This window comes from Mustela nigripes, chromosome 2 (genome assembly GCF_022355385.1).
Source record: "Mustela nigripes isolate SB6536 chromosome 2, MUSNIG.SB6536, whole genome shotgun sequence".
Lineage (NCBI taxonomy): Eukaryota > Metazoa > Chordata > Mammalia > Carnivora > Mustelidae > Mustela > Mustela nigripes.
The window spans coordinates 117,191,927-117,219,733 of NC_081558.1; the positions used below are offsets into that span (position 1 = coordinate 117,191,927).

Consider the following 27,807-nt stretch of genomic DNA (forward strand, 5'->3'; position numbering starts at 1 on the left):
GAATATCCTTTAACCTGTGGATCTAACTTAAAGTTTTTGGCAGTATAGAGGATAAACAAGTTAAATGACCATAAGGAAGTAAGCAGAATGCAGGACATTGAACAGGACAAGTCGCTCATTCTGTCCAGTAAGTCAGTATTTTAGGGGGACTATAGCAGGCAATGGATACTTCTAGATGGAGAGATGTAGCAGACATAACCCAGTGTGTTATGTCATCTGTAATTTGATCCTAATTTGAACAGATCAGATGTAAAAAGACATTGGTGGAGTAATTAGGGAAATTTGAAAATGGACTAGGTATATTAGCCCCTGAGTAATTACTGTTAATTTTAATAGATCTATTAATGTTAATATGGTTTAATAGAGAAGTGTCCTAATATTTCTGGAGATGAGTGCTGATAGATTTCAGAGTGGAATGTCTTGCTGTCTGTGACTGACTTTAAAATACTTAGGAAGTGGAGACTCCTGGATGGCTCAGTTAGTTGGTCAGGTCATGATCTCAGGGTCCTGGGATTGAGCCCTGGGTTGTTGGGTTCCCTGCTTCTCCCTCTTCCCCCCGCCCCTCCCCACTGCTTGTACTTCTACTCTCTGTCTCTCTCTCTCCAGTAAATATCATCTTTTAAAAAAAATAGAAATTTTAAAAAATGAACAAAATCAAGAAAGAAATACAGCAGTAACACGAACAATTTATAAATGGTATGGTATGGTATATATATATATATATATATATATAATGGGTGTCCATTATATGGATTTCTCTACCTTTCTATGTTTGAAATTTTCCCTAAAAGACTAGAACAACAGAGGAACAATGAGAACTTGAATGTTCTAGAAGAGATTATTAAGGGAAGTATAAGATTACTGGAAAGACAGTAGGTAGGATTTTTTTTAAAGGTTATTATTTATTTGACAGAGAGAGATCACAAGTAGGCAGAGAGAGCGAGGGGGAAGCAGGCTCCCTGCTGAGCAGAGAGCCCGACGCGACGCGGGGCTTGATCCCAGAACGCTGGGATCATGACCTGAGCCGAAGGCAGAGGCCCCAACCCACTGAGCCACCCAGGCGCCCCAGTAGATAGGATTTAAATCACAGGTGGAGGAATTGGACCAAAGGACAGAAAAGTCAGTTCCTCTATTCCAAATGGAGGGAAAGGAGAATGTGATGAGTCTGTTACATTTGTATAGTTTTACATATCTATCTGGTGGTAGAAAATTGAAAGAGTTCATGTCTGATGGCTTCTGCTTTCTCTGTGATAGAGAAGGCAAGGTCATTTGTAAGATGGTGTGAAAGGTCAGAAGCTTAAAGAGTTCAAAGGAACTGAGGTAGTTGATAGAGTGAAAGTGATGAGTAAAAAGCTAGGTTGCCGGGTGGTTTTGAGGGCCCAGTTGAGATGAGTGAAATGAATTTGTAGTGTAACTACTATGCGCTGTTTGGCTTTTTAAATCAATGTTTGGTGGCTTGAGTACTGGCCAAAAGAAAATAAGTAGTTGAATTCATACAAGGTTGTGGTTTTTGTCTGTTGAGTGTGACAACGTAAAAGGGTTGGGGAAACTAGGGTTCTGCCAACTCATGTGGGTATATTGCTGGACCTGGAGTCTAATCTGTTGAAGAAGGGGACTCGGAGGGAGAGGATGAAGGAGTTCTGGAGGAGTGCTGCACAGAGCAGTGATTGTCCTCAACTACACGGTATTGTATGCCTGAAAGTTACTAAAAGACTAGATCTTAGATGTTCTCTCTACAAAGAAGAAATGGTAATTGTGTGATGGGACAGTTAACTCTTTGTTAATCGTATTGCAATAAATAAATGTCAAAATCACTTTCTGTAACTAAAACTTACACAATGACTTACACAATGTTAGGGGTCAGTTAGATCTCCATTAAAAGGCAAGAGAAACCATAAACTCCTATTGAACTCCTCTCTCTCATGAACCTTCTCCTTCAAGGGCTTCAAAGTGTCTGGGATTTTCACTACTTACAAGATAGTAAATTAGCCTGTTAACTGTTTCATAGATGCTAGCAGATGTGAGACTCCTTGGTCAGAGACCAAGGACTTTATTCCAGCACAGCAAGTAGCCTATCCTGGTGTTGGTTTGTGCTGATTCCCCCATGTTCCTCAGTTCCTATGGGGTTAACACCAGTAGTGGGCCTAGATAGAGGCCACATGTAACCAGATTTGTGTCGCAGCCCAGAAACACTGAGCTTGGGGAATGTACCACTTTTTTGTAAGTGGAAGCAAACCTCTTCTGTCTTGGCGGGAGACATTGTCTCATCCCTCAAGGTTGCTTATCCAAATACATCCCTGAGAAACAGCTCCGGTGAGAGCAATTAAGGCCTTACAGTTTGGCAGACCCAGGAAAAATGTGTAGGGATATTCAGGGTCCTTGACCTCTCCCAGAAGTAATCCAGGAGTGGAGAAGTAACCACTCCATAGAGTGGTGGTGATGAGGGAACTGCTTTCTCTTTGTCATTTCTGTTCATGGTACTCCATCCTTTTGGGCACCCAAGCTGGAAAATCTCCTCCATTTGGTGCAGATCCTGGTATATCCTGAATAGCTCTTGGTGGCTGTGTTACCTGAAACTGGATTTGCCTTTTGGTGAGTGTTGAGCCAAAAGGCAGAAGCCAAAGTAAAGGAAAAGGAAAAGGAACGGTTTTACTTGCAGTAAGTAAAAGAGAACAGTGGGTTAATTTTTTTCCCCTCCCCAAAGCAGTGTCTCGAAGGAGGACAAAATTGGGGAGCTTTTAAGCTAAGGGTGCATACGTATTCGTGAAGGAGCCTCGTTGGTGGGGAATACAGCATGGAGATGAGGCAAAAGTCGTCCTAAGGTGATGGAATCCAGGTCAAAGTCACGAGGAGCTGTAAAAGCAGAGGCCAGTGTCCTCACCTCTCTAGCTCTGGATGGATGGACTGGTATCTGAGTGCTCAGAGGGTTTAGATCCTGCAATAATAATTCAAGAGTGTGGGTCAGGTGCATCTCCTGGCCTGATGTGGCTGGCTGTTCTCACATTCTTTCCCAAGATGTCTGGGGCCCTGAAATGACTTTTAAAGAGAGCTGGGTCTGTTGATCTTTTTTCAGGAACCCCTTACTGTTTCTGTTTACAGCTCTGCTGTAGAGAGTCAGTTGTATGTGGGTGGCTGTTGGGGTGAAAAGGCAGTAGTCGATGGGTAGGTAAATGGCAGTTTTGAACACCCTGAAACAAATGAGACCTGTGATGGACCTTCTTTTTAGTACATCAGCAACTCAGTAAGAGCTTTACACCAGTTTTGCATGCCCAGAATTTTTTGGCACTCAGCAAATAAAGAAGCATCAGAACCAGAGTTTTTAGGATTTGGGGGCCAGTGATATCTTTGGAAATGTCCAGCAAAGGTAATTAAGGTTGTGAATTTAAAGAACCTGAATGCTACTTATTTCATTAGGCAGAATGGTCTTCCAGATTGGCTGTAATCCAACCAGCCTAGTACTCTCTGAGGAACATGCTAAATTATTAAACATAACTTCATCAAGAAATGGTTAAGCCTTATAATGATAAAAATTTGCTGGACATTTAGATAAACAGAGCTGTATTATAGTAGTAAATTGGACATGGATTATTAGAATGATGTCAGTTCTTCTTACTTTGTAGTTTAAGACCATTCCAAGCAAACCTAATTAACTTGTTAACTTGACAAAATAAATTTAACCCTAATAAACAGATACTTGAACTACAGTTGAAGTGAATGAAGGCTGACACCAGAAACACATCGTCTCTTATTGGAATCAGAGTCTCTCAAGTGGGAATTTAGAGTTGGGGTAGTCATTTGGACCTCTAATTTTGACCTGAGGAAGTAAAAACTGGGTCTTGTGCTTGGAGAAGCAAAGAAGTTATTTTGTAGAAAGGAGAAAACAAATAGAGAAAAACAGGGCAGGTAGAGGAAAAAATACTACCAGTCTTCAACTTTGGTTTTTTCCTGAGGTGGTAATATTCCTGCCTTTGGGTTCTGTGATTCATCCTAAATCCTTAAAAATTTTATTCCTTTATTAAGCTATTTCAGGTTAATTTATTGGAGAGGTGTCTTAGGTGCTAGGGATGTAGCAAAAAAAAATAAAGTGAACAACGTCCCCTCCTCGAGGAGCTTACATTCTACCAGGAGAAAACCAACAACAACTAAGCAAATACATGCTAGATGGTGTTGTCATGAAGCAGCCATATAGGGTAAGGTGGGTGCATATGGGCTGTCAGCAAAGGTCTGTCTGAGGAGGTAACATTTGAGCAAAAGTCAGCAAGCAATGAAAATACCAGGGGTAAGAGCATTTCAGGCCAAGGGAAGAGCAGGTGTAAAGACACTGAAACTAGATCCTACTTAGTGTGTTCAGAGGACATCAGAAAGCCTTTGGAGTGGCTGGAGCAGAGTGAGGGGCAACATGATGGATAAGGTTAGAGAGGTGTGTAAGGGATTGTGTAGGGCTCTGTAGGTCAAGGTAGACTTAGGTTTTCCTCTGAATTGGAGTGGAAAACCTTGTAAGATTCAAAGGAGAAGAAAGACGATGACTCGGTTGCTATACTTAGGACAGAGGAGGACAGTAGAAGGGAGCCCAGGTGAGAGATGGTGGTGGCTTAGACCAAGGTAGGCAGAGTGGGGGTAATTGGGTTTAGTCAGGTCCTAGATACTTTTCTGAAGGAAGAACTGCAGGTTGTGCTGATGGGTTACATGTAGGGTGTGAACGAAATAAGGATGACTCTCCGGTGTTTGACTTAAAAGGTTGACAGGACTTCCCATTTACTGAAACAGGGATGACCTGGGGGTGGAGTGGGGTTCGGCTTTGAAGTATGAACTCTGTGGTGCCTATAGACATCTAAATTGGGATAAATAGGAATTATGGGTGTTGTCTGAAGTGTCATAGATGATTTCTCTCTGGACTGTATTCTAGTCCTGACGGTCTGTAAATTAGGCTTGACTCTTCAACTCAGGATTTCTCTTACATCCTGGGATCACGTTCTCCGTTGGACCCTTTCAGTGAGTAATTGAGGTCTGTATTTGCTAAGTCAGTTGTTGCCGGATCTTGGAATTGCTAGCTCGCTTGAATTTCGGAAGGATCAAAGAGAAGTTGTGTGTCAGTGGTTTAAAAAGTAGGTTAATGTGTAAATGGAGACCTGAATCTAGCCCGCTGGGTTTTTGTTTTTGTTTTTATTTTTGACAGTTGCTTCCACTTGCTGATTTCTGAGGCAAACAAGCAGAAGGATGAGTGAGCTGGAGCAGTTGAGGCAGGAAGCCGAACAGCTACGGAATCAGATCCAGGTAAGAGCAGAGTTTCTCGTTCTCGAATTTTGACACTTCTGTTTAGTAGCAGCAATGAATAAAATGTGTTCATTATTGAATCAGTTTACAAATACTAAATGCACGAGTCTTGAAGTGGTCAGTTTGTTTTTATCATACCTCTAAAGTACTTTCTAAAAACGATTTCCTAACAAATATCTGTGTGGACTTAGGACCTCTGTGTCCCTAAGAAGTTAATACTCTATATGTAATTACTGTGGAGAGACAAACCTAATTCTTATTCACAGACCTGGAATTGTAGCTTGGTTTTTGGTGTCCTGTGATGAGGCAGATATTATCACGTTGCAATACACTAGAAAAATCTGAATCTCTGAAATATTAGATTGCAGAAAAACATGAAAAATTATTAGTGGCATAATAAACACATACCTGTCATCTTTTACTCTTGGAAATCAACTCAAAACAGTGAAGAACTTAAACAAATACAATTTTTATCTAACCAGAAAATTTAAAGACCCTTAGAACTTCATGCCAAGAATCAAACAGTAATGCATCAAGGTGTGGGAAAACTGAGAGGGACGGTTTTTGCAAAGTGACTAGTACTCCCTCAGCAAAACACCAGTAACCCTCTGGAACAGTGGAAACACGTTTTCCTGGACCAAGAAGATAGAGATAAAAGATGGCATGTCTATTTTCCTTCATGTTTAGGAAGCCTCTTGGTGAGCAGGGTAGAGGAAAGAGACTGGACTGTATCCTTGCCTTGCCTACTTACTGCAGAGAAAGCAAGGGGATACACAGAACTTCAGAACAAAGCCAGGAGAATCCCTAATGACTCAGAACACTGCTGGCCGCCCCCCTGCCTGTGAACCTTCTTCCGCAAGAGCTGTTTCAGAACTCGTCTGATTTGATGACGGAAGAATCAGAAGAGAGAATCAAGCATAGGATCTATACACAGATATTACAAGAAAAGAGGAAAGGAACAGGAAGAACAAAGGATGGCTGAAGGACACTCACCAAAACAATGTGGATACTGACTGGATTGAAATCCTAATGAACCAAATCTCCTTTCAGGAATTCAAGGACGTGGATGATTAAGATGCAAATAAGAACTCTGACTTTGGTAGTTTAGGTGTCTGACAAAGCTGTCAAAGGAGGGATTTATTTTGCATGGGATGATGAGGGAAGGCCTCACAGAATAATGTCTGAAGTAGATGTTGCCCGCACCAGAAGGGATTCTCTGCCACCTCTGCTTGGTGTCACTTGCTGCAGAAGCTGAACAGGACTGACAGACTGGCTGAGTGCATGGTCCCATGAGCATGTCATTTTAAAAAAATGTTCTCTGTATACACGAGCTTGGATTTTTCTTTCTTTCTTATTTTTTTTTTAAATTTTGGAATATATAAATGAGATCATATGGTATTTGTCTCTGACTTCTTTCACTTAATGCTCACAGTATCCACCCGCGTTGTTGGAAATGGCGAGATCTTTTCTTTTTATGGCTGGATAATACTCTTGTGCTTGTGTATGTACCACCTAGATTTTCTAGTTTTATGGTTTCGGGTGTTAACTTCAAGTGTTTAATCCATCTTGAGTTTATTTTTGTGTCTGGAGTAAGATAGTGGTATAGTTTCATTGTTTTGCTTGTGGTTCTCCAGTTCTCCCCCACACCATGTATTAAAGAGACCATCTTTCCTCTGTTGTCATAAATTAATTAACCATACACACACAGGTGTATTTCTGGGTTCTCTGTTCCATTGATACATGTGTCCATTTTTATGCTAATACCGTACTGTTTGATAACTGTGACTTTGTAATGTCGTTTGAAATCTGAGAGCATGATGCCTCCGGTTTTGTTCTTTTGTCTCAAAATTTCTTTGGCTACTCAGGATCTTCTGTGGTTTCATACAGAGTTTAAAAAGTGGAATGTGTATTTTTGTGGAAAACACCGTTCGATTCTCGATAGGAATTGTCTTGTGTCTGTAGCTTGCTTTGGGTGGTATGGATTAACAGTTTTCTTTCGATTCATGAGCCACAGAACAGCTTTTCATTGATTTTGTGTCTTCCAAGTTTCTTTCATCTTTGTTTTAATAGTTTTCCGTGTACAGGTCTTTCACCTCCTTGATTAAATTTATCCCTAGGTGTTTTATTCTTTTTGATGCAGTTGTAAATGGGATTGTTTCTTGATTTCTTTCTGATAATTTTTAGTGCATAGAAATGATACATTTTTTTTTTAGATCTTGTATATATTTTGTATGTCTTGCAGCTTTACTGAAATTTTTTTTGATAAGATTTTATTTATTTTGACAGAAAAACAGCGAGAGAAAGGGAACACAAGCAGGGGGAGTGGGAGAAGCAGGCTTCCCGCTAAGCAGGGAGCTTGATGTGCGGCTCAAACCCAGGACCCTGGGATCATGACCTGAGCCGAAAGCAGACGCTTAACAGCTGAGCCACCCAGGAATCCCCTGAATTTATTTCTTGTGTGTGTGTGTGTGTGTGTGTGTGTGTGTGTGTGTGTATGGTCTTTACGGTTTCCTATATATAACACCATGTCCTATGCAAATAGTTTTATTTCTTTCTTTCCAGTTTGGAAAAACTGTTCCTTTTTCTTGCCTAATTGCCCTGCTGAGGACTTCCAGTAATATGTTGAATTACAGTGGGTAGAGTGGGCATCCTTGTCTTGTTACTGATGTCAGAGGAAGAGCTTTCAGCTTCTCATTGTTGAGTATGATGTTAGCTGTGGGCTTGTCATATAGAACTTTTATTATGTTGAGGTATACTTCCTCTATACCCATTTTTTTTGAGAGTTTTTCTCATAAATGAAAGTTGAATTTTGTTGAATGCCTTTCTGCATCTATTGAGATGAGTGTATAGTTTTTATCTTTCATTTTGTTAATGTACTGTATCATTGATTTGTGGATGCTGAGCCATCCTTGCATCCCTGAGAGAAGTCTCACTTGATTATGGTGTAATTGTTTCAGCACACTGTTATATTTGGTTTGCTAATAATTTTTTGAGGATTTTTACATCTGTCTTGATCAGGGGTATTGATATGTAATTTCTTTGTGGTGTCGTTGCCTGGGGTGGTTAGCCAAATACATGGTCGCATACTAATCTCCTTAATCCTCTTAGCAACCCTTTAATGTAGGTGGTTTTGCTTTGTTTTATAGCTGAGGAAACTGATCCTCAGTGAGAATGAAATAATCTGCCAAGGCAACGTGGCTACTAAGTGCTAGCTCCAGGATTCAGGCCAGGTATATGTATGTTTTTAAAGATTTTGTTTATTTACCTGAGAGAGTGTGCGTGCGTGCATGCACAAGCTGTTTGGGATTGGGGTGGAGGGAGAAGGAGAAGCAGACCCACTGAGCAAGGACCCAGGTGCTGGGGTGGATCCCAGAACCTTGACCTCATGACCTGAGCCAAAGGCAGACACTCAACCGACTAAGCCACCCAGGTTCCTCTCAGACCAGTATATTTTGATGCCAGAGCCTGTGTCCTCCTGGCCCTGCAGCCTGTGTTGTTGTCCTATGAGTCTGGGGCCTGTTCTCTGATGATGCGCTGCTCTTTCCCCCTTCATCGCCCTTTTACAAATGGTTTCCTTTGCCTAGGGTCGTACTACCTTGGCTCCAGTTTTCCGCCCATTGACTCCTGTCTGTTGAGTCCCAGTCCTCTGAAAAGCCTCTGGTCTGTTGAGTCCCAGTCCTCTGAAAAGCCTCACCGGAGTCCTGTCCTTGGATTTCGTCTCCTTTCATTGAAAGGCCCGCCGAATGGCGTGGTAGAAAGTGCATGGGCTTCAGCTCTTCCTAATCCTGTGGTCTTGAACAAGTTTAACTTCTGTGACTCTTGATCTCTTTCCTGTAAGGTGAGAATACCAGTGCCCAGTATGTAGGTTTGTGGAGATCACGTGAAATGACGTGCATAGGACTTACCAGTAAATTACGGCACTTTGGGTTTGTGTTACAAGGTTGACCAGAGCTGGCCTCGTTTTATAGTTCCCTGGGGACATTTGCCTCTGCTGCTTATACTCTAATCATTGTTCATAGCTCACCAGCGTCCCAACACAATTGCATGCATAGATGCAGGTGCTCACATTCCTCTCCTGTAATTTCAAGTGACCACGTGTATGTATGGTGCCATGTACTGTACCTCTCAATTTAATCACATCATGCTATATTTCAAGGCCCTCCGTTTGTCCCCCTCACTTCTAGAATATATAATCTAACTGTATACTTCACTGTGGTATAAACACATGACATAATGGAAAGGTATGCAATCTTACGCAGTTGGATTTATTTTAAATTTAAAAAGTAAAGGAAACATTCTTCTTTTATAGTTGTTATTTGGAGTGAGAAATAGGTCACTTTTGCACAAGGATGTCTTACATTTTGGTGGACAATATGGACTTCAGCCTTTAATTGGGAATCATTTTTTTAAAAGATTTTATTTATTTATTTGACAGAGATCAATTACAAGTAGGCAGAGAGGCAGGCAGAGAGAGGGGAAGCAGGCTCTCTGCTGAGCAGGGAGCCCAATGCAGGGCTTGATCCCAGGACCCTAAGCTCATGACCTGAGATGAAGACAGAGTCTTCATCTGAACCCACTGAATCAAACAGGTGCCCCAAACTGGGAATAATTTTATATTCATTTTATAATGGATAAGTGTCCATAAGAATAAATCCTTCTGCATGTGAGTAGAATCTTCGCATGATTTGCAAGTAACTGCTAATTGTATAATGCTTATATTCCAACGTTTTAATTTTATCAATTTGCACTATTCAGTAATTATCATTTACTGTTTAATTGTAGTACTAATATTACAAACCTTCCATGAGGGCCTGACATTTCTGGCTTGTCTACTGCTATAACTGTGGGCCCAGGATAGTACCTGACATTTTTTTTATTTGAATGACTGGGTTAAGAAAGGTGACCTAAACAAGGATAGTACCATTTTCACAAAGCTTAAAATCAGAAAACTGTTTCTAGAATTTAGTCTTTACCTCCACCACTTTTGGAACATAGATAGCTCAGGCCATCACCATCATTTCTGGAAATTCTTTTCATTGTAGGATACTGGACTAAATTATTCTTTGCCAAATGAGGCTTCTCAACCCACAATTTGACTAAGAATGAGAGAATCCTATGTTTGTGTAACTACTTGTGAACACCCTTACATAGAAATAGTCTAAGTGTTACAAATAGGTTGAAAGGCAGCTAAAAAAGGTCGTGTGTTCCATCTAGTCTTGGCTGCAAGCGGAGGCAGGCATTTTTCCTTCAGCTGACTGTGACACGCTGCCCATTTGGGGCATTTATTCAGTTACTGTGTGCTTCCTCTTTGCACAGGAGTGTGCTAAGTACAGTACGGAAAATGTGTTGGAGAGGATAGTACCCTGACCTTTGAGGTGAAAAAATTGTTTAGTAGGAAGAATTGTGCTTCTGATTTCCCCACGTTATATGAATCCTCTCAGTTTATTGAGAAACTTGATTTAAAACATCTTGTTGCTTACTAAATGTTATTCGTTATATTGATTTGTTTCACTGTTATCTTCTTTTTGATAAGGCCTTCACTTGTGTAAAAATTTAAGTTCTCTTTGAAAGGCTCTCCTAGAATGCTTAAGCGTAACCAGCTGCTGACATGTAAGGACCTTGCTACTTACAGATCTGACTCAGTATGAGCCATTTCCTATTACAAAAATTGTTTTCCTAATGTATCCTATCTTTTCTTCATTGGACCTAAAATACTCCTAATTGCGTTTACACTGTACACAGATACTAAGCATTTTAAAGAAGTGCTATATATTTATAAAAATACTTCCGAAATGACCTGAGTATGCTATAAATATCCTTCCTATCACCTCAACTTCTAAATGCCAGAACAAACCAAATGGGAACTCTGAACCTTTTTGCTGAAGCTTAGAAACATATAACTCTGAATACTCTGGGCCCATTAAATCAACCTAGTTCATTTTTACTCATGGAGATGCAATTTAAAATCTTTTAATCATAAACCAGAAGTATATTTGTACAATAGAATTGAGAGTCCCTAAATGAACCCATATATCTAGGGCTGATTGATTTTTTTTTTCAGTGAGGATAGTACGACCATTTGAGAGGGAAAAAACAATCTTTTCAACAGATGGTGCTGGGACAACTGGATACCCACATGCAAAAGAATGAATTTGGACTCCTACCTTATATCATTTATAAAAATTAACTGAAAATGGTACCTAGATATAAACGGTAACAGTGTTGAAAATTTTAGGGGTGCCTGGGTGGCACTGTCATAAGTCTCCAACTCTTGGTTTTGGCTGGAGTCATGCTCTCAGGGTCCTGGGCTTGAGTCAGCTTGAGAGTCTCTCTCTCACACTACCCCTCCTGCTTCTGCTGTCTCTGTCTCTCAAATAAATAAAATCTTTAGTTACAAAATTTTTACTTTTTTTTAAAACACAAACTGTTAACCTTTGTGGCCTTGGATTCAGTAGAAGTTTAATATGACATGGAAAGCCCAAGCAACAGAAGAAATAGATAAATCAGACTTAATTTAAATTAAAAACTTGCGTAAGGACACAGTCAAAATGAAAAGACAACCTACAGAATGGGAGAAAGTATTTGCCAATTATATATCTGATAAGAATCTAGTGTCCAGAATATATAAAGAGCTCCTACAACTCAACAATAATAATGCAGTTTAAAAAGGGGCAAAAGATTTGGACAATTCTCCAAAGATCTACAGATGGCCAGTAAGCTCATGTCCAAATAGATATTCCATGCAAAGAAGATGCTCACCGTCACTAATCATTAGGGAAATGCAGATAAGAACTACAGTGAGATACCACTTCACAGCCATGAAAGTGGCTATTAAAAATAAGAATAAAGATGACAGTGTGGGTGAGGATGTGAAGAAATCAGAAAGCTCATACTGCATTCCTGGTGGGAATGTGAAATGGTACAGCTGTTATGAAGAAAACAACTTGCCACTTTATTAAAGAGTTAACTGTAGAGTTACGCGTCACTCACCACTCCTTGGTATATATACCCAGGTGTCGCGGCCGGTGTGACAAATTGACCAGGAACATGAGGGTAAGAGGATGGTAAAAAGAAATTAAGAGACAAAGAGATGGGGGCAGGAGGAGCACTGAGGATGATGTCCAGCGGTGCCAGTTTTATTCCACATCTTACAATCATTTATAAGGCAGACCACAATAGGAGGAGTAATACATCAGTATCTATAACAAGTTTACATTAACTACAAGCAAACCTCATGATGCCAGGTAGTCTTGCTAATGCCATTAGCAAGACAATCAACTGGGGAGTGGGTTATGGGAAGTACAGGAACAACAAGGACCAACTAAGAATTCAAGACCCTGACCACGTTGTTCCCTTCTGTAGGGAGAGCGTGTGGGAAGTCATGTAGGCGAGAGCACAGTGCATAGCACAGACCCTTTCTCAGTGTTACTCAACTTTCCTGTCCTTAACCCCTTGTCAAGGTGTCCGGACTTTAAAGGAGACACAAGTCAGGGCCTGGTTTGATCCACGACTCCAACCATGCCATAGCCTCCAACACCCAGGAGAACTGAAAATGTGGATGCACAACTCACAAGGGTGTTCACAGCCTCAGTATTCACAGAAGCCAAAAAGTGGAAAGAAATTAAATGTCCATCAGTTAATGGATAAACAGCATGATCCTTTCAAACAGTGGAATATTACTCAGCCATGAGAAGAAATGGAGTACTGACATTTGCTACAACATGGATGGACCCTGAAAACCTACGTTAAGTGAAAGAAGCCAGACACAAAATGTCCTATTAAAAGATTCCATGTATAGAAATGTCCAGAATGGACAAATCCATAGAAAAAAAAGTAAACTAGTGATTACCAGGGAATGAGGGGATTGGGGGGTATTGGGATTTTTTTGTACCTTTGTTTCTTCTTCTAACTTTTTTTTTTTTAATGGTAACTGTTCTGGAATTAGTGGTGGTGGTTTCACAAAGTTATGAATATACTGACCACTGAATTTTAAATAAAGACTATGTGGTACAGTGAAAGTTGTATTTGTAAGTCTATGTTTTCAATGAAAATAGTATTTTAAGTCCTATCCAGAGATTTCCATGTTTAAATGTATTATAATCTTCTTTCTTTACTTCAGGATGCTAGGAAGGCATGTAATGATGCAACGCTTATTCAGGTAAAGTTATTTTTCTCTCCATTCATTTAAGTAATTCACATGAAAGAGCTTGATGTGGATGCAAATGATACTCAGATAGTTATTAGTATTTAATTTAAAAAAGTGAGCTCTGTATTTAAAAATACTACAGTTTGTCAGATGCTGTACATGTGCTTTTTATTTTTTTAAAAAGCTTTTATTTATTTATTTATTTATTTATTTGACAGAGATCACAAGTAGGCAGAGAGTCAGGCAGAGAGAGGGGTGGGAAGCAGGCGCCCTGCTGAGCAGAGAGCCCTGTACATGTGCTTTTTAAAGCACACTTGTTCAAATAGAAGACTCTAGGGGGAAAAATATGTAGATTCATATGTATTTTTTTAGGTAACTTCTGATTCATTTTGATATGCGCTGATTTTACTTTTTTTTTTTTAACATCAACTCTTAGGAAGGTTTTATTAGTTTAATATTGATAATTCTTATTAAGGAAATATTTTATGTGCTCTACTAGAGCTTGCTTTCTTATGAGCAGTTAAAAGTATCCATGTTTTTACTCTTTGATCATCTACTATTTGATTTTTATCTGTGGCTTTTTTTCCCCCTAAAGTTAGAAGGTATGTCTATTCTTAAAAGTTAATAGTCTATGATAAATATTCTCACTGGAAGGTGTGCAAATAGGAACATTCAAAGTCCCTTTTTCTTCAACTTACTGATCCTGTAATGGCTCTGGAATTATTTAAAGTACCTTCAGTTGCTATAAAGTTGTCTTCTGTCTTATGCCTCTTATTTCTGCTTTATTGTCTGAGGTATGTCTGACTTGTAAGAAATAACATTGTTGTTGTTTTCTAAAGATCACATCAAATATGGATTCTGTGGGCCGAATACAAATGCGAACAAGACGTACGTTGAGGGGTCACCTAGCTAAGATCTACGCTATGCACTGGGGATATGATTCAAGGTTTGTACCTGCTTTTTTTAAAAAAATATTTTATTTATTTATTTGACAGAGAGAGATCACAAGTAGGCAGAGAGGCAGGCAGAGAGAGAGGAGGAAGCAGGCTCCCCTCCAAGCAGAGAGCCCGATGCAGGGCTCGATCCCAGGACCCTGGAATCATGACCTGAGCCAAAGGCAGAGGCTTTAACCAACTGAATCACCCAGGCGCCCTGCATTTTTTTTTTTTTTTTTTAAGAGATGCCGAGAGACAAGCGGTAGGAGAAAGGTGAGGAGAGGAGAATCTCAAGCAGACTCTGCACTGAACATGGAGCCAAGGCAGGGATCAGTCCTGGGATCATTACCTGAGCCAAAGGCAGAGCAGCCTAACCAACTGAGTCACCCAGGTGCCTGCGCCAGCTGATTTTTAAAGAATGTATTTCAGGGTACGTGGGTGGCTCAGGGAGTTAAGTGTCCAACTCTTGATCTCAGCTCAGGTCTTGATCTCAGGATTGTGAGCTCAAGAAGATTGTTGCTGCTGCTATATAAATTTCCTGCTAAGGTCATTTACCTATAGGGAAGGGATCCAGATGGCTTGGTGACAGGGAGGGGAATGTGACTTTTTTCCCCACTGGATAGCTTTTTAAAAGATTTTATTTATTTATTTGACAGACAGAGATCACAAGTAGACAGAGAGGCAGGCAGAGAGAGGAAGGGAAGCAGGATCCCGGCTGAGCAGAGTGGCCGATGCGGGGCTCGATCCCAGGACTCTCAGATTGTAACCGAGCCAAAGGCAGAGGCTTTAACCACTAAGCCACTCAGGTTCCCCTGGATAGCTTTTTTATATCTTTTGAATTTTATATCCTAGTGAAAATGTCCAGAGCAAAACAAAAAGTTATAGTTAACTAATAGTTGTTTAGTTAAGAGTTCATATTTAACCAGCAAACAATGCTTTCTGCTGTTCAGGCCCAGTCCACTTTTCTCAGCGGTTACACCCATTTCTCACACACTGTGTGCAAGTGGAAAATTCACAGTTCCTGAAACACGTGCTGTATTTTTCTCGTTGTCAATGAACATACCCTCCTCACAGAATGTGGACTTCTACCTTTAGCTTACAGGATTCCATTTTTCAGTATGCGTTCTTTTTGGCAAGACTCAACAAGACTCAACAACAGCATTGATTTTTATACCACCCCTCTGACAACTTCCACTTACTTATCTTACTGTAAACTTGTTGTCAATGCCTTCTCTCTGCCAGATGGTAGAGGACTCAAAGGCAGGAGGCATATATATCCTGCATCATATCCAGAAAGGCTGCCTTGCCTTCATAGGCTCCCAGTTCAGATTTTTAGGTGGAGGGAAATACGTTTTTAAGGTTATATGTACACTGGTATCATTAAGCCTAAGTCAGTAAATAATGAACCAGTCAGCTATTAGCTGTTAGAATCTTGAATAAGAACTAGAATGTTGTCACCATAAAAAGTTTAATCATTTTTTTTTTAGAAAAGTTGAATTATAACCAGAGACATTTTTAGTAAAAATGTTTAAATTTAGTAAAATGTTTAAATTTTGCTAAATTATGTATCCTACTGAAAACTTTTGGCATACAGAAAAAAAATTTTTTTTAAGTTGGGAAGATAATTATCTGGTATCAAGTTTTTAATTAGAAAAATATTTTTTTCTTAACTATTCTATAGTAATGCAGTGGATGACTAATTTAAGCTACTTTTTTCCTCTGTCAAAATATTTTTGTGTTTTTTCCTCTAGGCTACTAGTCAGTGCTTCCCAAGATGGAAAATTAATTATTTGGGATAGCTATACAACAAATAAGGTAGGATATCTTAGTCATTCTCTTTAATCTTTTTTTTGGTCTGGTGTCCACCAGTGCTTTCCTTTATTCAGTTATTTCAAACTTAAATTTCCTTCAAAGATAAAATTACTCCATTTATTTTACTCTAGATCCTCTGTTTGGGCCTACTATTTGCTTTTAATAATTAAGCCCTTTTATGTTCCCAAGGACAGTGGAAGGACTATCATTCAGTGTATTTTACTTGAGTCTCCTACTTTGTATTTTAGTATTAGAAAAGGGTGTGCATTAGTTTTATACATGGATGGTTTATTTCCTTAAAGTTTTATTTATTTAAGTACTCTCTACTTTCAGTGTGGGGCTCAGACTCACAACCCTGAGATCAGGAGTCCCAGGCTTTTATGAGTGAGTCAGCCAGGTGCCCCTATAAATGATTTTTTTTTTTTAATTACTGATTTCCTAATGGGCAACAACCCTGAAGTTTTTATTTCTAGTTGTGGGTAAGCCACGTTGCTATGGTGAGGGTTTTCTTGGATCCACTGATTTGTGTTTCTGGCTTGCTCAGGAGATGCAGAAGCTTGGAGGCAAATTACAACTTTTTCCCATCTTGGCAAAACCCAGTGGGTCCTCCTAATGTGTCCACTGGAAGGAGTCCTTGATGTCAAAGGGTTGAGTGGCAGTGGAAAACCTTCCACTCAAGAAACTTAACATATGAAATACCTTTTATATTCTGTGTATTTCTATCACTACTATTATATATTATTAAAGATTTAAAAGTTCTGTTTTGTGAAGTAAACAATAACTTCAGCCTGATTGAGATTTTAAAGCTAGCTAAGACAGATTCATGAGTTTCTCTATATTAATTGGCCCATCCAGCATGTCTTTCAGCCATATTTTTCTAGAACAAGAAGAGTTTTTATAAAATATTTTAGGTTTAAGCAAGAGCATAATAGGATTCAACCAGTGTGTTCATTCTCTGGACCATTTAGCCTTACTGTTCCCATATACCTTAAATTTTGTCACCTACTTGCAAAATTGGGTAAAAAGGCACAGCAAACTATTGCCATTTTAAAAATTTGGGTGCAGAGTGTATATCCAACTATTAGAAGGACACAGTGCCATCTCTCTCTCTCTCTTAAGATTTATTTATTTGATTGAAAGAGAGAGCACAAACTAGGGGGAGAGGCAGGAAGGAGAGGTCAGAAGCAGACTCCCCACTGAGCAGAGCTCATGGCAGGCTTGATCCTGGACCCTGGGGTCATGACCTGAGCCAAAGGCAAACGCTTAACCAACTGAGCCACCCAGGTGCCCCCACAGTGCCATCTCTTCATAGGAGAACCTTTATTTTTAAATTTTTTATGGAAGAAGCATTTTAATTGGCTCTGATACTTGCTTTTGTTTATGTCATATTGGAGAAAATTCCTCTTTTGACTACTGTTGCCAGAACAAAGAATTTTAGTAAGTTCTTTAACATTTGCATTTAATATTTTGAATGGATATATTTATTAGCATTGAAACATTCTACATCCTTCTCTTAAAATAATTCCTGAAAAAAACACTTAAATCCAAATGAATTGGTGATATATGCTAATGTGCCTGTTAGTTTTTCTGTATTATTAGTATTTTATTTTTCATTGTTCATTTAAACCATTGCATTTTTAATTTGGCTTATTTTTAGTTAGATGCATTTAATTTTTAGTCATATTTGCTTTATTGTAAACCGGTTTGAAAAATGGTCTGTTTTTGTAATCTTAGTAATAGTTTCTGTGTTATATTTGTTGTACAGATGCATGCTATTCCTTTGAGATCTTCCTGGGTGATGACCTGTGCCTATGCTCCGTCTGGTAATTACGTCGCGTGTGGAGGGCTGGACAACATCTGCTCTATATATAACTTAAAAACCAGAGAGGGCAACGTGAGAGTGAGCCGGGAGTTACCGGGTCACACAGGTGAGCTGCACTGGATACTGTCCTTTCCTACGAAATAGGAGGACTCCTGAGTGAGCCAGTGAGCTAGAGTGTGTGGCAAATTGTGCTCGGCTGCTGAAGGTTGAGTGTTTATCAGGTGAGAGTAAAAATGACTATGAGTCAGCAAAGCTCCAACTTTAAAGATCTACAAGTGATGACTGCAACCTTATTTTTCTTTCAAAAATAACACTATTTTATGAAAATGACAGATCAATTGCAAAAGATTGAAACAATAAACCCCACAAATACAGGGGTGCTTGGGTGGTCAGTCATTTAAGCGTCTGACTCTTGATTTTGGCTCAGGTCATGATCTGAGAGTTGTGAGTTCAAGCCCGTGTTGGGCTCCATGCTTGCCACGGAGCCTATTAAAACAAAACAAAACAAAACAAAACATAATTAGCTGTTTTCTCTGCCACCATATAAGAGTTAATGGAATTTTGGCATCTGAGTTATGTAACTGAAAGTGTGTATTAGATACATAGTGAAAAATACTTCATAAACGTGAGAGTACATTGATTTGCCAGGGTGCACACCATAGAGTGTATTTGATTTTCAGTGTTAATGAGGAATTTATTGCCACTCATCAGACTTCTGCCTCTCTGAATTCTTGGTAGTACTATTTGATGATGCTTTTCATAAAAACCTCTAATATCCTTTTCCTGCCATATCCATTTCCATATTAGGAAACACTGGTAAATTCTGAGCACTCAGGTGACCGTGTTCCATGAAACCGTCACTGAGGTGGTAGTTTCTTACAGTGTTAGTAGAGGAATTCCCAGCGCACCAAACCCAGTCTGCCATAGGTGATAGAGATTTGTGTAAAGGAATCTCTCTCTTTGGTAATCATGGTAGGCAGAAGGGAACTGTGTCCCAAGTTTGTCATTTCTGGATTGTCTAACAGGATATGCCATTGACATGGTAATTACCTGAGAATTTCCTGATAAAATTGAATTGAGTTGCAGACAGCATAGAACTGGAAGTAAAACTATAGGTTATGCCAACAAATATATGTTGCCTATGTATTGGGTTTTAAAAAATGTGTATTAGTATTTCACGTGGTAATTGGGTTATTCTGTTCAGTTAACCTAAAATGTGTTGCTCTCCGTGCTATAGGCTACTTGTCCTGCTGCCGATTTTTAGATGACAGCCAGATCGTTACAAGTTCAGGAGACACAACTTGGTAAGTGTGGTCCATGCCAACACTGATTTGGGGATTGAGGGCGGTAGTTGGAACTAACATAAGGAAAGATCTGATAGCTGTTATTTTAATTTACGTTTAATTACAGTGCTTTATGGGACATCGAAACTGCCCAGCAGACCACCACTTTCACTGGGCATTCTGGAGATGTGATGAGTCTTTCCCTGAGTCCTGACATGAGGACTTTTGTTTCTGGTGCTTGTGATGCTTCTTCAAAATTGTGGGATATTCGAGATGGAATGTGCAGACAGTCTTTTACTGGACATGTGTCAGATATCAATGCTGTCAGTGTAAGTAAATAGCATTTCTAAGGAAACTGTATTCTGGATATAAACTGTTAAAATCTATAATATGGTTATAACAACAAAAACCCCGAACAGGTAGCTACAGATAGATTAGGCCAGATAAGTATTCCGTGTATATGAGCATGAACTAATCATATGTGGTTATTATTGTCCTATTTAGGTCAAATGCTAAACTGTTAAAAATGACTAGAATTTCCAAAAGTACTATGAATGCAAATGCTTTTGTGTATGAGACACTCCTCATTTTGGAAGAAGATATATTTGGGGAAAAAATGTTTCCTGTTTATTCACATATAATAACAAACAAATCCATTTTGGGGGGGCGCCTGGGTGGCTCAGTGAGTTAAAGCCTCTGCCTTTGACTCAGGTCATGATCTTAGGGTCCTGGGATTGAGCCCCACATCGGATTCTCTGCTCACCGGGGAGCCTGCTTCCCTTCCTCTCTCTCTGCGTGCCTCTCTGCCTACCTGTGATCTCTGTCAAATAAATAAATAAATAAAATCTTTTAAAAAAATGAAAGCCATTTTTTATAATTTTGTTGAACATCTAAAAAGTAAAAGTGGTAGAAGATCACTTAAAAGTAGATTGCTGCAAACTGTAGTATACCACAAATTTTCTCGGCAACCACAAAACAGCAGCAAAAACCAAAAACCAACAAAAATGTTGCTAAAAAACCAAGACACGATATTTAAAAATGCAAAATTTTTTTAAAAACTCAAAAAATGTAGAAAAAGAACAAAGAATAGGACAAAAGGCAAAAAGCAAGATGGTGACTTTAAACCTAATACTGTCAATACAATAATCATATAAAATGTAAATGGTCTAAACAATAAAGACAGAAACAGGACTCTTTTTTTTAAGATTTGAGCGAGAGAGCAAGCAAGCACAAGTAGGGAGGGGAAAGGGGAAGGCGGGAGAGAAGCAGACCCGCTGCTGAGCAGCGAGCCCAATGCAGGACTCGATCCCAAGACCCACCCCTTATTATTTGGCCAGCCTGGTTAGAATAGAATTTTAGAGCAGGTATACCTAATCTTCTCCATTTCTGTCTTCTGTCACCTCTCTCGGGTTGATGGTATTCTGTTTTCCTAATTGGTGTAGATTTTCTCAGGGATGAATGGAGTTTATTAAATGCTTTCTCTTCATCTGTTGAGAAGATCATGTGGTTTTTGTTTTTAGTCTGTTATTGAATTCACGTTGATTTTTTTCCCCCCTAATATTAACCCAACCCTTTATTTCTGGGACAAATCATCCTTGGTCATCATACATAATTGTTTTTATATATTACCTTTGATTTATAAATTTGATTTATAAATTTATAAAAGTTTTTATGAAGTTTTATAGCCATATTCATAAAAGTTGTTCTATTTTTTCCTTTCTTCAAATTTTTTTTCTAGTTTGGTATCAGACTAATGTTGATAAAGGCCTTGTAGGCAAAGTTGGGGACCATTCCCTCTACTTCAGTTGTCCGGGACAGTTTGTGTAGAATTGGTCTTACTTCTTCCTTAAATGGTTTATTTTTTTTGTTTTGTTTTTTGTTTTTGTTTCTTTTTTTAAAGATTTTATTTATTTAATAAATAAATAAATAGAGAGAGAGTATAGAAGCAGAGTTCCCCCAGCAAGGACCCTGGGATCATGACCTGAGCCGAAGGCAGACGGACACTCAACTGACTGAGCCACGCAGGCATCCCAGATGTTTGGTTTAATTTCTCTGTGAAAGCTCTCTGGGAGAGTTTTCTTTGTGAGAAGAGATTTAACGATGAATTTAATGTCTGTCTTAGATACAGACCTGTTGAAGTTATCTATTTATCCATCAAGTCCTAACCCCCACTACCTCACTGTGTGTGACCTTATTTGAAAATAGGGTTGTTGCAGATGTGATTAGCTGAGCCATACCAGATCAGAGGTCTTTTAATCCAAGATGACCAGTGTTCTTAGAAAAAGGGGAAGGCTCCAGACCAACAAGCAGAGAAGTTTAACAGTGTGAAGAGTCCCAGGGAAAAGACTACCAGCCACAGCCCTTACACACCTTGACCTCAGGCTTGCAGCTTCTAAAACTGCGAGACGTTAAATTTCTGCTGTGTAAGCTATGCTGTTTGGTCCTTCGTTACATGGTAGTCCTAGCAAATGAATACATTTGTAGAGTTTCATCTGTTTTCTTTATCTTCTCAAAGAACAATCTTTTGGTTTGAGTGATTTGCTCAATTTTTGTTTTATTTAATCGATTTTTCACTCGATTATTTCTTGGCTGTGTAGTTGGGTGTCATTTTCATTTCCTAGGTGTATAAGGTAGAAGGTGAAACCATTCATTGGAAACTTTTTATTTTTAAAGATTTTATTTATTTATTTATTTGTCGGAGAGGAAGAGAGAGAGAGAGAGAGAGCACACAAGTAGGCAGAGAGGCAGGCAAAGGTGGAGAGAGAAGCAGGCTTCCCGCTGAACAAGGAGCCGGATGCGGAACTCAATCCCAGGACTCTGGGATCATGACCTGAGCCGAAGGCAGCGTCTTAACCCACTGAGCCACCCAGGCATCCCAGAAACTTTTTATTTTTAAATATTGAAGCTTATAGTGGTAAATTTCTAAACATTGGTTTTGGTGCATCCCACAGGTTTGACTGTTGCTGTGTTTTCATTTTCATGTAGTTAAAAATTTTTTTAATTTTGATCTCTTTGACTCATGAGGTTTTTAGAAGTATGTCGTACATTTTTCAATTATGTGGAGATTTTCTAGATATTTTTATTTTTGTTTTTAATTGTATTATGGTCCATGAATACACTTTGTATGATTTATAGGATTCTAAACTTGAGATTTGTTTTATGGTCCAGAAAATGGTCTGACCTAGTCACTGTTTTGCACATGGAAAGAATCTCTGTTCTGCTGTCACTGGATGGAGAGTTCCACAGATAACAGTTATCTCAAGTTGGCTAATAGAATTATTCAGGTCTTTTTTATCCTTACTGATAACTCAGTTCTTTCTGTTATTGAGCAAGAACTTTTGAAATCTCTATTTGTGTATTTGTTCATTTTTCCTTGTAATAGTTTTTGCTTCAGTGAGTATTTGAAAGCATAAAACTTCAGAATTATTGTGGTCTCTTGGTTGGCTGATTTGTCATTATGAAATGTCCCTCTTTATCCCTGGTAATATTATTTACTCTGAAATTTTTGTGTGATGTTAATAGAACTACCCTGGCTTTCTTTTGACTAGTTTTAGCATAGGCATATCTTCTTCCTTGCTTTTGCTTGCTGTTTATATTTTTATATCCAAAGTGATTTTCTTATAGGGAAGTAGTTGGGTCTAAAGAGTCCTTTTCCAGGGCACCTGGGTGGCTTGGTTAGTTAAGCATTGGCCTTTGGCTCAGGTCATGATCCCACGAGTCCTGCACTGAGTGTTTCAGAGGCTGTACTTTATGATAGGGGAGAAAAATTCTAGTAAATACAGCATAGGATAAGAGGTTTAGACCACATATAGGAACTCAAGGCAATACATGTAAATGGTCGCCACTATTACAAGATATGTTGTAAGTCAGACTGTATGTACAAGAGCTATATCTAAAACAAAATGGCCCAGGAAAGCTAGCAGTGAAAATGAAAGAGGGGGCAAATTATAACCTGAAAGAAATCTGGAGTAATTCTAGTATATTTCTATTATACTAAGTAAAATTGAAACAGATTGCAAGATGAGAAGTTTTATGTTAACAAGAGATGGTGTGTAGTGAAGCTATCACACTGAAATGTACACGAAGCCAAAGCCATTAGAAAAGCGAGGAGAAATGAATCCAAAACACCATTGTGTGGGAGACTTTCATCTACAACTTTGAGATCCTGATGTCCTGTGTAGGCAGGAAAAAAGATGAAGGATTTGAATACTCTAGTTTAAACATTGCACTTTGCACTGGACAGATGATTTTTTTTTTAAGATTTTATTTGTTTACTTGACAGAGATCACAAGTAAGCAGAGAGAGAGAGGAGGAAGGAGGCTCCCCGTGGAGCAGAGAGCCCAATGTGAGGCTCGATCCCAGGACCCTGGGATCATGACCTAAGCCGAAGATAGAGGCTTTAACCCACTGAGCCACCCAGGCACCCCTGGACAGATGTCCTTAATCATAAGAACCAACTACATAGTAGGCCACTAAAGGAATACTAAATATGAAGTGAATAGCTCAGGACTTTGGGGAAAAAAAGAACAGTTCACAGTAGGATAGAGAGAGGAAGGAGCTGGTAAAGAGAAAAGCAGAAATGCAGATTTGAAGTGAGAACCTCTCCCTGAACCAGCGGGTCCACCACCCCCTACCCTCTTGCCCCTTCATGGTGGTCCGTCCAGCCTAGCTGCAAATCTGACATTAAGTTCTGAAAAATAGCCATCCTGAGGGGTTCATATCAGCCTCTTAGGGACTGTGAACCTGTGGTCACCCATGACCCACGCTGCCTCCCTCCCTCTCTGAACTGCCCAGTCCTCCCTTTGCCTCAGTCACACTGGCCTTCTTGCCACCCCTCCAACCTCCCATCCCCCAACCCTGCCAGCACATTTTCTACGGCAGGGACTGTCACCACTACGGACCCCTCTCTGTGTCTCTGATTTTCCCAGCAGAAGCCAGCTCTCACCTCCCGCCTGCTGGTGGTGGAGGGGGTGCTCTTTAGTAAATACAGCTTCTCAGTAAAGCCTTCCCTGGACACCCTAAGCTTTTACCCATAAGCTTTGCCCTTTTTCTGCCCCCCGCCCCGGTATTTATCATTATCTAACATGCTAATTTTTTATTTGCTTTTCATGTTTATGGTGTGCTTCACAAGAATATAAACTCTATGGAGACAAAGGGTTTTGTCAGTTTGTTGACTTCCATAGATCTCCAGACCAGCATTTAGAACTGTACATGATACAATAGGTACTTAATATTTGTTGAATGAACAAATAACTTAGAAAAATTTATAATAGAAAAACAAAATTTTATAATAGAAAACTGTTAGAAAATTTAAAATTTCAAATACTCAGAAGACTTGACTCCCTAAATCTCTGGTAAACTTAAGAAGGGTAAATATTGCAGATACATAAAATTAAGAATAGTAAAGGTTACATTGCAAACCCAAAGAAACCCAACTAAATGAACAGCCAACATCACACAGACTTTTCTTTAAATGTATCTGGCAGATTTCAAATATATTTAAGTATTTCCTGTAGTTCTGAGGGCCATCCTAAGCTCCCAGTTAAAACTAGTTCATCATAGCTTTGCGCAGTGGCAGTATTGTAGCCAATGAGGTTTATCCGAGGCGTGATTATTGCTAATTGAAAACTAGTTCATCATATTGGTCACGTGAGCTTCTCTCGTCCAGCCTAGGAAATGTGAGATTTTGAGTGTGAGAGAATGCTGTTACCAGTTTTGCCTGGGAGAAGAGCATAAATGGGGACAATCCTATATAAAACAGATGTCTGGTCATCCTGTGTCTCGAACATAGACTGGCATGCTGTGCCCCATACACTGAGCTGAAAGGGGTGATCTGATTGGGTGTTCCGTGCTAGGTGTCCTTTACTGTACTATAGCTTCTGTTTTGGTCCATGGTAGAGAACAGGTTTAACCCCATACATGCTGATAAATATATGTAAATGGCATTGTTGGACTTCCTGCAAAGGAACAATGGAGAGTATCTTCCTGGCTGTTAGGATGGAAGAAAGTGGTCAAAATCATTAGCCTCTAAGAAGGCGGTAAGGGTTTGGTGAAGCCTTTCACTTGCTTAAGGACCTTCTTTCTAAACTACTCTGTAGCCTGGGAGGACTAATAATTTGGATCCTGGGTAGATAGAGGAAATTATGGCTAGGGGTTCCTTATGCCTTTTGGGAACTTGAAAAGGTTTGAAAAAAGGTTTCAGAAAGGTCTCAGTGGGTTAAGCCGCTGCCTTCGGCTCGGGTCATGATCTCGGGGTCCTGGGATCGAGTCCCGCATCGGGCTCTCTGCTCAGCAGGGAGCCTGTTTCCTCCTCTCTCTCTCTCTCTCTGCCTGCCTCTCTGCCTACTTGTGATCTCTCTCTGTCAAGTGAATAAATAAAATCTTTAAAAAAAAAAAAAAACCATCTCCACTGGGACCAGATTGAAACTAAAAGCACTAAAATAAGAAGTACTTGCATTTCTGGGACGCCTGGGTGGCTCAGTTGGTTGGACGACTGCCTTCGGCTCAGGTCATGATCCTGGAGTCCCGGGATCGAGTCCCGCATCGGACTCCCAGCTCCATGGGGAGTCTGCTTCTCTCTCTGACCTTCTTCTCATTCATGCTCTCTCTCACTGTCTCTCTCTCAAGTAAATAAATAAAATCTTAAAAAAAAAAAAAAGAAGTACTTGGATTTCTGAGAATCTGTTACCTTGTTATCACTGCCTTCTTCCACCATCATCCTGAGTGTGGGGGGACTTCTTAACAGTGAAAACACTGGAGGCTTGTTACTTGTATTAAGTAACAAGATGATAATACCATCACCATTATTTAAATGGATCTGAAACGTCCAGCTGGTATAGTTGGACCCAAAATGGAAATAAAAGCTGAATTAGAAAGTAAAACAAATATCATTATTTGCAGGTGATACAGTCTGGCTCTCTAGATATCCCAAATTTCAGTGTGTTTTCTGGGTGACAGAAACCATTTTAAAATCAGTAATTTTCTTACATACACCAATAATAACCAGGAAGAAAATGGAAAGGAAGAAAATCCTATTGGGAATAGCAACAGAAGTTAGGAAAGAGGCACACATTTAATGAGAAATGTGTAGAATCTTTATAATCATAAAATTTTTTTGGAACTTTTTTTTCTTTGTTGTAATTCCATATTCCCTGGATACCTGGCTGGCTCAGTCAGTGGAGCATGTGACTTTTGATCTTGGGCTTGTAAATCTAAGCCCTGTATTTTGGGTATAGAGATTACTTAATAATTGTGGGGTCCCTGCGTGGCTTAGTTAAGGATCAGCTCTTGATTTCAGCTTGGGTCGTGAGTTGGAGCCGCACCTGGGGCTCCGTGCTGGGTCTGGAGGACTCTCTCCCTCTTTCCCCCTACCAACTCTTATGTTCTCTTTTTCTGAATTAAAAAAATAAAATCTTTGAAAAAGTACCATCTTCTTGAATGAAAAGACTACATGTTACAAGCTAATCATTCATCCCTTAACCTAATTTTTAGGCTTAATACAAATTTTGAATCAAAACCCAAGTGGAGGGGTGGCTGGGTGGCTGGTCTGTCAAGTGTCTGACTCTTGTTTTCAGCTCAGGTTGTGATATCAGGGTCATGAGATGGAGCCCTGTGTCCAGGAGAGTCTGCTGGGATTCTCTCCGTCTCCTTCAAAAAACCCCCAAGTGGATCTTTTTTTTGAGATGAGTCAGAGGAATATGAAGAAAAGAAACTTGATCAGATGTCTGTGAAATTGAAGTACGGGGCGGGGTGGAGAAAACAGATTGATTTGAATCAGAGTACCATGAATATTTTGCCATGCCAGATAGAAAAATTTACTGTCAACTTAGGATTTTTTATTTTATTTACTTATTTAAAGATTTTGTTTATTTATTTGACAGACAGAGATCACAAGTAGGCAGAGAGGCAGGTGGAGAGAGACGGAGAAGCAGGCTCCCTGCTGAGCAGAGAGCCCGATGTGGGAATCGATCCCAGGACTCTGGGATCATGACCTGAGTCAAAGGCAGAGGCTTTAACCCACTGAGCCATCCAGGCACCCCTAGGATCTCTTAAAAAATGTGGTACAGGTGCAAGAAAAGAGAGACAAAACTAACATTTTTGTGTGTACACAAGAGTTCAGTGAATTAAAGATGTAACAACAAAATCAGTAAAATGATTATTTAAAGAGTTGGGACAGTTACTTGACTATTAAGAAAATTAAGTTAGATCCTTATGCTGAATGCTGGTATATCAAATAAATCCTGGATAGATAAAAATTAAGATGTGAAAAATGAAATTACTTTAAAAAATTAGAAAAAGATACAATTGAACATCAGCTAATAAGCCTGAGAAAGGACTGTATTCATAAATCAATGGAAGAAATCTCAAATGGAAAGGTAAATTTGGTTACATAAAAATGAAATTTTATATTTTTAAAAGAAGGTATAAAGAACTATAAAATGTGTAAAAATAAAATTTGCATTCATCTTATTCCTACAAATCAGCAAGTACTAACAGCATAGTAAAAAATAAGCAAAGGTCGTGAAAAATCAGTTC

The 27,807-nt window shown here is 39.4% G+C and overlaps 1 protein-coding gene and 1 pseudogene across 5 annotated transcripts in view; both read left to right on the forward strand.

Moving 5' to 3' along the window:
- The window catches only part of GNB4 (G protein subunit beta 4), a 55,486-nt gene that overhangs the window by 20,883 nt on the left and 6,796 nt on the right, over positions 1–27,807 (forward strand). For 4 of the 5 annotated variants that reach the window (XM_059391498.1, XM_059391499.1, XM_059391500.1 and 1 more), the window contains exons 2-8: positions 5,177–5,274; positions 13,394–13,432; positions 14,260–14,366; positions 16,107–16,170; positions 17,933–18,095; positions 19,227–19,293; positions 19,400–19,601. In XM_059391498.1, coding sequence (XP_059247481.1) covers positions 5,218–5,274; positions 13,394–13,432; positions 14,260–14,366; positions 16,107–16,170; positions 17,933–18,095; positions 19,227–19,293; positions 19,400–19,601 — 699 coding nt within the window. In that variant the 5' untranslated portion in view covers positions 5,177–5,217. The remainder of the gene's footprint in view (positions 1–5,176; positions 5,275–13,393; positions 13,433–14,259; positions 14,367–16,106; positions 16,171–17,932; positions 18,096–19,226; positions 19,294–19,399; positions 19,602–27,807) is intronic. The other variant, XM_059391502.1, reaches the window with a different exon arrangement.
- On the forward strand, positions 24,833–24,915 carry LOC132012606 (U4 spliceosomal RNA; annotated as a pseudogene).